The 13,024-nt window shown below is 36.8% G+C and overlaps 1 protein-coding gene across 1 annotated transcript; it reads right to left on the reverse strand.

Annotated features, from left to right (window-relative positions):
- Window positions 1–1,207: 1,207 nt before the first annotated feature.
- Window positions 1,208–11,102, reverse strand: LOC113687031 (major facilitator superfamily domain-containing protein 12). Its single transcript, XM_089198070.1, has 12 exons — window positions 10,468–11,102; window positions 9,547–10,071; window positions 8,785–8,893; window positions 8,118–8,222; window positions 6,918–6,978; window positions 6,127–6,725; window positions 5,210–5,302; window positions 4,346–4,438; window positions 3,140–3,313; window positions 2,849–2,946; window positions 2,091–2,224; window positions 1,208–1,649 (listed from the first exon to the last, which is right to left on the reverse strand). Exons 2-12 carry the CDS (start codon window positions 10,044–10,046, stop codon window positions 1,600–1,602), a joined length of 2,016 nt encoding a protein of 671 aa, XP_089054196.1. The 5' UTR covers window positions 10,047–10,071; window positions 10,468–11,102; the 3' UTR covers window positions 1,208–1,599.
- Between the last annotated feature and the right edge of the window lie 1,922 nt (window positions 11,103–13,024).

Below are 13,024 nucleotides of genomic sequence, written 5' to 3' on the forward strand. Positions count from 1 at the left end.
GTACTTCACAGAACATCATGGTTACGCTATTGCTTAACAGGTTCATTTTAATGAAGGACCTAGTCGTCTCTCGACGGACATTCTAAAAAGAATATCGTTCACTTATGATGAAAAGGAATTCTGTTTCATACCGGTGCATGGCATTAAAACAAAATAATATTATAACAGTACTGCTGAAAAATCACCTCAGTTTGCCAGCTAAGTCACAAAAGGTGGCCGATCGCAATTAAATTTGTGTTGTTTTTCATCATTACTATTATTTTCAGGTCAGTTTTGCATTATTATTAGGTTCCCGCAGTTCAGATGCGCGCATATCAGTTAATATTATGAAGTAACACCTCATAGCTTGCTAAAAATAGACAATGTTTGATTAAATAACGCATTTGAAAGCCGAGAGAAGGAAACTCCGAAAGACCGGTCAAATGGAACTCAGTTAATGACTCACTTTTTTCTTTGATAAAATCTCACAGACCTACTTGTCAAGTGTATCACAAAATCAACGTTTCTAAAACGGAATGTGGATTCTTTTTTTGTTAGAATTAGATATAAAGGTATTTATAAACGTTTAAAATGGTTTTAAGTTAATCATTTAGTTTAAAATTGTTCCCACAACACTTTCATTTGCGCGTCAACTAGCCAGAATTTTCGAATCCCTTTCCATGTAAAACATTGAGACTGTTAATACAAAAGAGATTTAATAGATTATCAAGACGTTATTGATATCAGATTCAATTTAGGCCACGAAAACAAAACTTTGTGACGGAAAAGTGGATTTCGCGTACCTGCGACAAACTTCATCGTAAACTGCCCTCGAAGCTGGTGAAGACACGAAGTGTATCCTCCTTTGACTTAAAATTTTCTCCTTGTTTAGGAACAATTCCCTCCTTTTGTAAAGATTTTGCTACTCGTGCAATCACAAGAAGTAAAGAAGAATTGACCGGTAAGCCTCATATTTCTATCTGAAGGATAGGTCCATAACAGTTACTCTTATTTTTAGAAAATATTCAATATCATAATCTTTAAGATCTCGGTTGCTCGAGAACGAAGTTACATGGTTGCGATATTTATGCTTGTTGTGTCAGCAATTTAAAATACCTCGTGTCTGCGCGCTGGTTTGTTTAGATCGGGTGCACTGCAATACTGAACCGTTCTCCTACAAAAGCAACGTCTTGACGTGTTGTAAACAAAACAATTTGACAACCAAACATGTTATTGAAACTCTTTATTATGTAAAATGTGACTAAAAAATACATTTCGTTGTATTTCAGTATCAGAAAAATGTCTAAAAGAACAGAGAGTATCAGTGCTAAAAAGAAAAAAATAGCATGACTACCTTTTTTCACGAGACAAAGTTTTCAATGAAAAATGCTCAAATCTGTCCATTTTCAGTAAAAAAATTTATCAGAAGATAATCGGTCTGCGATACTGACAGTCCGCTCACAAGCGCCAAGTTCATTAGTGAGAAAATAAAAGAGAAATACAACACAAGCTTGAAATTACTGTCATTATTATAGAGAATATAAATGAGGTAAACGTAATTAAATGCCACCAAGTTCAGCCAGCCAGCATCTCAACATGTTATTTCCTTCGAACAATACATTACAGATGAGTTGTAAAGCCTAAGTCTGTTCCAGTCTCCTTTTCGGTTCCTTTTTAGTGTTGGGTAAAAAATAAGAAATAGATCTGAAATTGGATCTTTAATCATTAATGATATTGATAATTAACAATTCTGGCTATGCCTGGAGCATTTATGTAACTCCTTCTATTATCTTATCTTAAAGATAAACCATAAACCGAGCATCAGCCCTTCGCTCTGACGAAAGGGTAAGGCTCGAAACGTCAGCCTTTAAACTCTTTACGATGGCCAATTTACGTTATCAACTCAGTTGCTAATACTAAATTACCTTGTTATACTCTCCCACCGACACAGTACCGCGGTTTTTCTATTAAAAACTTACCCCCGTTACATTTTTTTTAATTCTTCCTTTTCTTCAGGAAGTGAGCCTTTGTTTTATGATTGCTTGGAGTTCATCCATCTTCAACTACACGCAAAAATACGGCTTTAAGTCACCCAAAAAGCTGCATCTTACCTTTTTTCCCGCAGACTGTTGGGTGAACTTGAAAAATTATTAGAAGCAGCAAGCTAAAAGTAGCGAGTGAGCTTGGCACGAATGAGAACACATTTTGTACGTAACTCCCACACTCTTGGCAATCGGCAGATGCACTAGGAAAAAGAACGAAGCACTCGAAATGTTTACGCTTTGGAAAATATTTCTAAAAAAAATAACTATCTTTAATAACTGTATTGACATCGATACCTAAGTTTTATAAAAGTTATTTTATCATCTTGAATATTTATTTTGCTTTAGTAATTCTCCTGAATAGCCCTTGGGCGTAATTACTTATTTTTAATGAAAATTCCATCTTCGTTTACTCAAAATTTATCTTGAGGCTTTGTCGCCTCCTTTCGTTTCGCGAGAAAATCCCATTGATTTTAATGCTCCTGGAACGCATTTTATGCACCATAAGATGCTGGTAGAAATTATCGTTGAACAGGATGGAGGAAGGAGCCTGGTAGGGACGAAGGATGAACAGAAGAAAAGACTAATAGCAGCAGCGTTGAATAACAAGAAGAACAAAGAGTCAAGAAGAAGAACATGTATAACACCGAAAAGAAAATTAGAAACGCGAAAGAAAATGGACGAAGAAAGAAATTAAGGAAGGACAAAGAACAACGAAGAAAAGAAAAATAAACAGGCTGGGAAGTCACATTTTGTTTTAAAAATCACTTCATATTTTACAGGGATAAAAATAATTCTTATCTCAAAACAAAAAAATCCAAATTTACCTTCCTTCAGGAAATAAAACTTGTATGACGATATAAAGAGTTCCTGTGGTCAGATTGGAGATGGTACCAACGACAGAAATCACAAAACCGGAGCTGCCCTGCAGAAAAATTGAATCAGGAAAATAGATTAGTTTTAAACCAGAAGAGAGGTGAAAAAATCTTAATTAATTAATATACTTTTCCTAGCGTGATCTTACAATCCTAGTATTAAAGCACAATTGGATTTGTATAGTTATCATAAGTTTTATTAAAATTTAGATAAAAGCCAAAATAAAGAGTTCTTCAACTTACTTTGTTGTCTCCAATGAGTTCTGTTGCAAAGCCAAGCGCGTTAACAAACATGGCGGAGGACCCAAACCCCAGTAGAACGACGGCCGGGTAAGTGAACACTCTCGATGACTGGTTAATACACAGAAACCACAAACACGATCCAGTCACGGTCAGAGCAGCCACAATGAAGGACCACTGAAACAGGATGAGGAGCTTCAGCAGATAGCTGATATATAACATTAAATTGTCGCTTTCGAATATTATATTTCCAGTTTTCTGATTGCTTAACTCGGTGCTGGTCACCAGTTTATATACCGAATAACCTTATATGGAAAATAATCACCTAAGCTTTGCTGAGCTGGGTTTAGTTGCTTTTAGCTGCAAGAGAACACTTCTCCGGAGCAATAGAAATTAAGTAAAAAGAAATACTAGTCAATGTGATCTCGGTAACAATAAAAAAAGCTCAAATGAAACTACAATGTGACACTATTAGTACGTAACGTTAACGTTGTTGAAAAAATTGCAGCTGAATTCAGGGATTTATGGTACAGAAAAAGTATAGCCACAACAGGATAAAACAGCTGGTTACCTTGAAAATTTCAGGATGACTAACAAATTTTTCCTAGAAATTGTCCCCTCTGCCTAGACCTGTAGTTGCAAAAGCTCATTCACTCGTTCCACTCCGTTCGCGACCACACAGCAAAACATTTGTGAATATGCAAAAAGCTTCTTGATAAGCTGGAAGTTTTAGAAATTAAACCTTGAACCAAACGATTGTCTCAATGCGTTTGTGGCTATAGTTTGTACATTTGGAGCTGGAAATATTGAGTTCAGTAAATCTAAGCAAGGGTTGTCTCGATCGCCTCATTTTTGGTTACGTGAAAAAAAACAAAAAATCAGTTGAACAAACTGTGCACAACTTTAACGCTTGTTGACTAAGCTTTGACTAGTTGGAACCGACAAACACTTTCCAATGCTTGTCTTAGATGAATTCTTGTGCGTGCCCTTGGGAGAATTTTTTTTGGATTTCAAATCAATTTATTTTGTGTCGTAGTCAGATCTAGCTGCGCAAACTGCTTAGCGTTTGAATTTCATTCAGCTCCGGCTTGTTGGCGTTTGAGACCAGACACAAAGAGGGTGCTATTCGGTTATCAGCTTACAATCTTGTCCACGATCATCGCTTACATTTGAAAATTACCTGAAAATAGTTTTCTTTCTTTTCATTACCTTTTCTCCTATTTTTCCAGAGAGCTTCCTCGATATTTGAGTGGACAATGTGGCACTCGCTAACAATATCAATGGCAGATTGGCAATCGCTTCCTTCAGAAAAAGCACAAACGTCTGAGGTTATAGAAATCACAAGCTTTCTCGGGGGTCGAATTGTTGGTTTTGTTGTCATCAAGAAGCATTCTGTCAATTGGATACGTGTAACTTAATTCCCCCATAAAAGGAACCAGTCTTCCTATGGTAGAACTTTGGTAGTCATCATGAGGGTTATTTTTCGCTCTTTTAGTAACGTCTAAACCAGCATCAAGTCGTACTTACCTTGTAAATTTCCGCTCTTAGTAAAAGTAGGGCATTGACAGAGTAAGTTTCTTGGCCATAAACAGTAGTGTATGAAAGCTGACAGGAAAGCGATTCGGAATTTTTAACTCTTAGTCTACCCTAAACAGTAATTTGGTACATCTACTCCATATTTCAATTCCTTAAAAATGGATGTTTAATAAATTAAATAATGGTCTCTCTGCCTGTCTACCTATCTGTCTGTCGTGTGTGTCTACCTGTCCGCCTGCCTGTCTGTCAGTCTGCCTGCCTGTCTGCCTGCCTGCCTGCCTGCCTGCCTGTCTGTTTGTCTGTCTGTCTGTCTGCCTGCCAGTCCGCCGGTCTGTCGGCCTGCCTTTCTGTCTCTCCTTCCCTCTTACTGTAAAGTTGGCTGAATGACGGCGAAGGAGGAAGAAAGGAAACGAGAATAGACGAGTAACCAGGTAATTGGTTAACCCTTACAGAAGATCGAGTATAACTTTTAGTATCTTTCAAGCCCAGAAAAATAAATCAACGAAAGAAATTCCTGAAAAGTTTGCTGATACATACTTTTTCAAATTTCAGTTTGTCAGTCAGGAGTAAGGGCAGGTAAGCGTAAAACACATCCTCTGAACCCTTTGTGCACGCGTAAATAATTGCGACCTGTAAAATAAGAGAAGTGATCTGCATTCGTGCAAAAATCACATCCAACCGTTCCATTTACTTATGACAATATAATAATTTACGATGTATTACTTACACTAAAGTTTCTTACAATATGATGACCGAGAAGTATGTTCCGTGAACCATTTTTTCCTTAAATAAAACAAACTAAGTAATTATGAAAATCCAGTGAGTATAGTAATGTTTTACTCACCGCGGTTTTAGATTCCAAAGAGTATCCTAACTGTTCAATTTTTATCTTCCGAGGTGGGAGACTACGGATACCGCCAGTTTGAAAAAAACTCAGTAACCTGGCCGCTTGCGCAAAACTGTAACGCTCTCGAATAGCTGCTACATTGGTTATTGCAAGAAAAAAAAACTTTTTTTTTATTTAAAAATTCACTTTTTCAGAACTCTTAACTATGCAAAAAAATCGCCATGAAAAGGAAAACATGAAGACTGAGACTTTTTCACGTCACAGGTAAGAGGCCAAACATAGCGGGACTCGAATCGGATTTTCAGCACCTTTATAGACAATTTTTGAAAAGTTAGGTTACCTTTTGAAATCTCATGGTCGGTGTCATAATCTGTCAAACACATTTTAATGGAGGAGAGAAAAGCCATGTGGTTCCTGGTTATGTGTTTCTCCCTAGATCATTTGCAATAGGCTCGCTTGAATTTCGTAAAATAAACTATTTATTATGTTCATCTTTTAGTGTGAAAGCTGAAGATTACATTGTAGGTACATAAGAGCGTTCGACTTATATGCACGCGAAAATTGAAATTAGGCAAAGACCTTTTCACTGTACCCTAAATTAAGTTACCTTGTACAAATGAGGATCTTTAAGCCAGGTTCTCGCTGCCTTTTGTTTTGGTAGTTGAGCGGATTCAATATCAGAAGCAACAGGTGGTACAGCTTTTCCCTCATCCTGGCTAATATCGTTAGTATCGAATCCTTGATTGTCAACACCAGAGTTAAGTTTGTGACCTTGGTTGTACACTTCTGACTTTTGTTGTCCATTTTCCATTACTACCTGGCCATCCTCTTCGCTTATATCATTTACGAGTCTGCCATTGCTTGGCTTCGCGTTGTTTTCTTCTGTAGAATCTTCTTGTTTTGTCACGAGTCTATCAAAGATGCTCATCATGAGGCTTACTTTTCGCTCTTTAGGCAATGTCTTAACGAACGCCAAGTCGTTCTCACTTGTGACTGCCATCGGTAAAACAGCCATATTCGGCGTAGGATCATGAATTTGTTTTTCTAAGGTCTTATTTTCAGTAGCTTCCCTAGTTTCACTCCCTGCAAATATGGCCTCAAAAAAATTTTGGAAAAAACTCCTTTCCCTAACAGGACCGGTTTGTTCTTCAAATAATCGTCGACTGTGAATGACTCTATCTCGAACATTTTCCTTTCGCTGCTGATCTATGGGAAATAAAAAATCAGAAACGGCGTCATATATCAATTTAAAAACATTAAGACAAAGAGAAACCACATAACAGACGAAAAGCTATGGAATTAAGAAAATGTTTTTGGGAGTAAAATGAAAGGAAACTTTGCTGAAAACGAAACAAGTGAGTTGTTACACGGTCTTATAAATAACGAATAAGAACTCACATCTTTCAAAATACACCACTGACTGTAAGTCAACGGGTGCTGGTATGAAGAAGGTTTTTCTCTGCAACAAATGTAAGCGGTACATCAATTGAATGAGATCACTAGAGATGAAAACAGAGTTTACAAATATTTAATAGTTCGTTAAATAAAGCGTGCACTTCTCTCAAAAATTCAGTAGACACAGTCATGATAATGTGATATCATAACTCCAGTTAGCTGGGTAATAGTGACAGTGGGGGTCAGTTCTGTGGTGTGGGAAAATCCCTTCTCCGATGCAATGGCAAGATTCCAAATTCCGTTTGTAAGGATCAAATATTTCTTTCAAATTATACCCGTTGGGCCAACGTTAACATTTACGTGCAAATAAAGACTTCGAAAAGTATGGTTTGGCTCATGATTTTTAGTGAAATTTTGAATAAATCAACACTCGCAAATTTTTCAAAGGTAAAAATTTAATTCTATTTTCTTTTTAGTCGTGTTTATTTTGTGTCATGGCTGACTGGTTCGGCCGCTTGTCTTTACGTTGTTGCCAGAGAAGTCGGGGTTTTCCAGAAAGAGTTTACTTGGAGCTTTTAAAATTAAAGTCATGAAAATCGAGCATTTGCTTGCTTTCTCAGTTAGGTATCGCTTTAATAGCAGTAATTAGTAAACGGCTTGAATAGCAGTAATCAGTACACGAAGGCTATCATGCTCGTCATATTCCCCGTCTTTCTCTTTACGAACTGTCGCGTGAACTCCAGGCGAATTTTCCCTATGGCCTCCGGTTTGTCCTCTTCAATACTTTCCTTACGATCGTTTTTGGTGCCCAATTGTTTGTCCTTTCTTGGGTGTTTCATTCTTAGAGCTCTCCTTCAAACCCTAAATTAAAACTTTTTAAAACTTTCTCTCGACCAGTCTGCCATTTTGTTTTCATGTACTATCGCGACTTACCAGTAAATAAATTTAATTTCAACTTTCTGCACTGTTAGGAATAAATTGTCGTGTTCTCAGCCGATGAGCGGAAAGGGAAAAGATGGACACATGTCCATTTAATGTGTGGTTATTCAAGAAAGGTAGTCCCTTATCTGTCTCCTTTTTTAAAGTAGACAAATGAACGTTTCATCGTTTTTCTCATCATGTAGAGTCAGACTAGAAAATTTTACTGATCGCGACGTTTCGACTGCTAGTCTTCCAAAATTTACCATATAAATCTGAAATTACCCGAGACCGCCTGTTTTTCTCTGAATCGTCTGAAGGTTCTTTGGTTCCAAAATAGAAAATGGCAGAGCAAATCAGTCCCACTCCTGTCATGATCAGGGTTATCACCTGTAGATGAACAGACATCAGAAATGCAGTTACGTGAGTTCAGTGATAGACACAAGAAAGATATAGCGAATAATACATGGGCGCGCGTAAATATGGAATTTCTCTCCGAGTGTTCAACTCGATAGCTCACGAGTTAGCGCAGCGAACGAGTGAGTTGTCGAGTTGAGTTTTGTCGAGTTGTTGTCGAGGTGAATTTTGTAATCATGATTCAACGCATTTTTCCATCTTAAGAGTGAGCGCCAACGCACTTTACGATTGTTATTTGGGGATCGTCGATTCATTTATTTTCATTCATTAATGAAGTCGGCTTTTCTCTTCAGTAAAGGGCTATTGTGTTTCCATATCTACGCGCGCCCATGTATCATTCTGTATGTCTCAAGCGATAACCCTAAATGGACATCAGCCCATCAACCAAAAGCTGAAAGCTCCAATACCCCTTGGTACTCTGTCTCAGCTGAAGGAATAGGAAGCTATACAGGAAGAAAGTACGTAGAGAAAGAAATAACAGTGGAATAGTAATAGTCAGTGGCAGCACTAGAATCATTTAGATGTTATAAATTACCGTAAAATCCATTGAGCTTTCTTTTGTCAACTGATCGCGGCTATCTTGTCCAAGAACTAGCCATGCCACAAGGTAGGAAACGATGCCAGTTAAGTACATGAAACCCGTTCTGTTGATAAGAAGTCAACTGCAAGTGAACTTTGAAAAATGTTAACACTTTGTAGAGACAAGAACGGCCCTAAGGATTTACTTATAAGTTATTAAATGTAACTGTTTCGGAAAGGAAATCAACTTCGACTAAGAGAAAACTACACAAGATTTGCCCGAAGTAAGATCTTGGGAAAACTTTAGACCCGAATACAGAGATACCGACGAAACCGGGAAGTCACGCATGATACATATAATCATTATCGTTATATTTATATTTGTCATTATGATTACTATCATATTTAATCATTATTCTTACTGTTATCATTATCATTATTACTATAACTGTTTTACCCAAACCATTTAAAGTACCAAGAACAATCGTGACGAGGGCTGTGCAACTCACCTGAATTTATTTGGCTCACAGCCAAGTTGTAAAAAAATAATCGTAAGGATGCAAATGCCTTGATATTGTACCTTATGCTACGTCATAAAAGTACACGTATGTCACGTCTGGTTACTTGTCCCAGTCCCCAGTCACAGTCCGTGGGGAACACCCCCGTTTTGACCTAATCTAACTTTTAGGCTTATTAAGACTTTCAGCTCGAGTATAATCAACTAGTTCTAACATGAATATGAGTATATAAGTGTAGCGATCGAAAGAGTTTCACGAACCTCAAAGCAGTAAGCTTAGCGGCCTCACTTTGATCCTTTGCCAAAACCGGAATAATAGACAGGTGCGATATGTCAACGAAGTTTTTGGAAAATGAGATTACGGTGGCGATGGAAAAGTAATACAACAACACCACCCACTCGCTGGTTCCACTACCACAAACTAAACATTGGCTGAAAAGTAGCGGAACACCGATTGTAGCTGCAATAGTTCCAAACAAATGCCACGATTTTTTCTTTCCAAGCCTGCGTGATAGAACCGGAATCTTAACCTTATCACATAAAAAACCTGCTGTTGGAGCAAATAATAATGCACCGGCAAAGAAACTGTAGAGAGTAATCAAGCCGGCATTGGTTGCAGACATGCCAACAACTCTCATGAGAAAAATCATTCGGAATGACTGCAACAAGCGGCGAGTGACATCATTAATCACATGCCCCACTCCACAGGAAAATTGCTGCAGGTAAGATATGCCTCTCTCAGGATTTTTCTCGATCTCCATGTTCAGATCCGCAAACACCAACAGCCTATAAAGGAATATAACAAACAAAAAAAATAAACTCTTAGTTTTGATCATTTCGGCAATCAGCGGGGATGAAACAAATTTTCGAAGACCTCATAGTTTTATCATGACAGTTAAGCCACAGAATTTTTGGTTTTCAAAGCATAATATTTTTTGTAAGTCGCTGCTTGGCTGAGAAGATAGCGAAAATAAAAAGTTCTAAAATCTTTATCCACGTTCAGTAGCATGTCTGGTCATAGGAGAATACTTACCGATATCAAAAGCTTGATGTAACGAGTGTATGCTTACTTTACAATTACACGACGCGCAAAATGATCCCAGCCTCAAAATGCACACTGGAAAACAATAATCGAACGCTTTTAACTGATATTTAATTTCAAGTAACAATCACCATACTTACGAATAGGCTAATGATCCTTGAGAAAGTTCTCTGGTGTGGTGAAAGGGAAAATGTTAAAATGTTATCACTGCACGGTGACAATCTCTATATCTATGCTTTCTTAATGGTGATTATGAATTGTTCAAACGACTGAATTGCGTCAAACAGGTCAAGAAGCAGGATGAAATTTGACACTTCATTTTTCATTTGAAATAATCTGTGCATCGCACCGTTACAACAAAGGCTGAAAATTTCATGGCCCGTGTTGGTATAACTGCGACGAAAAGTATTGCAGAACGCAGACCTTACATGATAGTATAATTTCTCAAAATTGTTTCTTCAGATGATGATGATGACGATGTTAGGTAAGACGTCTTCTTTGAAAAAGTGCCAAGTGCTCTTTATTTTCTTCCACGCTCGAGTGCACTAAAATCAGTTGCGATAGATCAGATTCATAATAGTAGTGAGTAGTATTTTAGTTGGGGTAGAACCACCCAACTACTATTCTACTGGCCCCATATAATAATCAAAAATGTTTTTTGGTAATAGCATAGTCAAGTTTTGATATGAGATATTGGATGAAGTCACATTTTGTGAAGTCACAATTTTGGATATAGTATGTTGTGTGAAGCCACGTCCAACTTCTCTTATCATCGAAGCATGACAGTGACACTTACTTTAGTTCTTAACTACCAAGTTGATGGTTCTTGCTTTTGATTTTGAATAAGTAGGTTGTGTGAAGTCTCGTCAGACTTCCTATATCCAACGCATTTACCTCAATGAATGAACAGGAAGTCGTTCATTTTTTATATAAGATTTTAAATCAAAGTTTACTCCAAAAGTTTATCGAAGATGGTGAGATTACTTTAGAGTGATCTAATATTTGAAATGTCCATAAGCATAACTCGTTATTCCATCTTCATGTTTATCTCTTATCATCGAAGCATGGCAATGACACGTAATTTAGTTCGTAACTACTAAGCTGATGGTTCTTGCTTCTGATTTTGAATAAGCAGGTCGTGTGAGGTCACGTCCAACTTCCTATATCCAACGCATTTACCTCAATGAATGAACAGGAAGTCGTTCATTTTTTATATAAGATTATAAATTAAAGTTTACTCCACAAGTTTATCGAAGATGGTGAGACAGATTACTTTAGAGTGACCTAACATCTGAAATGTCTATAAGCATAACTCATTATTCCATCTTCATGTTTATCTCTTGTCATCGAAGCATGCCAATGAAACTTAATTTAGTTCATAACTACCAATAGATGGTTCTTGCTTTTGATTTTGAATAAGTAGGTTGTGTGAAGTCACGTCCAACTTCCAATATCCCACTCACTTACCCCAATGAATGAACAGGAAGTCGTTCATTTCTTATATAAGATTTTGAAGTAAAGTTTACTCCAAAAGTTTATCGAAGATGGTGAGATTACTTTAGAGTGATCTAACATTTGAAATGTCCATAAGTGTTACTCATTATTCCATCTTCATGTTTAGCTCTTATCATCGAAGCATGATAATGACACGTAATTTAGTTCGTAACTACTAAGTTAATGGTTCTTGCTTTTGATTTTGAATAAGCAGGTCGTGTGAGGTCACGTCCAACTTCCTATATCCAACGCATTTACCTCAATGAATGAACAGGAAGTCGTTCATTTTTTATATAAGGTTTTAAATTAAAGTTTACTCTACAAGTTTATCGAAGATGGTGAGACTGATTACTTTAGAGTAACCTAAAATTTGAAATGTCCATAAGCATAACTTATTATTCCATCTTCATGCTTATCCCTTGTCATCGAAGCATGACAATGAAACTTAAATTAGTTCGTAACTACCAATAGATGGTTCTTGCTTTTGATTTTGAATAAGTAGGTTGTTTGAAGTCACGTCCAATTTCCTATATTCCACGCATTTACCCCAATGCATGAACAGGAAGTCGTTCATTTCTTATATAAGATTTTAAAGTAAAGTTTACTCCAAAAGTTTATCGAAGATGGTGAGATTACTTTAGAGTGATCTAACATTTGAAATGTCCATAAGTGTAACTCATTATTTCATCTTCAAGTATATATCTCTTATCGTTGAACCACCCAACTACTATTCTGCCGGCCCCATATAATATTTAACAGTTTTTTGGTAATAGCATAGTCAAGTTTTGATATGAGATATTAGATGAAGTCACATTTTGTGAAGTCACATTTTTTAATATAGTATGTTGTGTGAAGTCACGTCCAACTTCTCTTATCATCGAAGCATGACAGTGACACTTACTTTAGTTCTTTTAAAACTAACAAATTAATGGTTCTTGCTTTTGATTTTGAATATAAGATTTTAAAGTAAAGTTTAGTCCAAAAGTTTATCTAAGATAGTGAGATTACTTTAGAGTGATCTAACATGTGAAATGTCTATAAGCATAAATCATTATTCCATCTTCATGTCTATCTGTTATCAGCGAAGCATCACAACGAAACTTAATTTAGTTCGTAACTACCAAGTTGATGGTTCTTGGTTCTGATTTTGAATAATTAGGTTGAGTGAAGTCACGTCCAACTTCCTAAATCCCACAAATTTAC

This window comes from Pocillopora damicornis, chromosome 2 (genome assembly GCF_964200805.1).
Source record: "Pocillopora damicornis chromosome 2, jaPocDami1.2, whole genome shotgun sequence".
Classification (NCBI taxonomy): Eukaryota; Metazoa; Cnidaria; class Anthozoa; order Scleractinia; family Pocilloporidae; genus Pocillopora; species Pocillopora damicornis.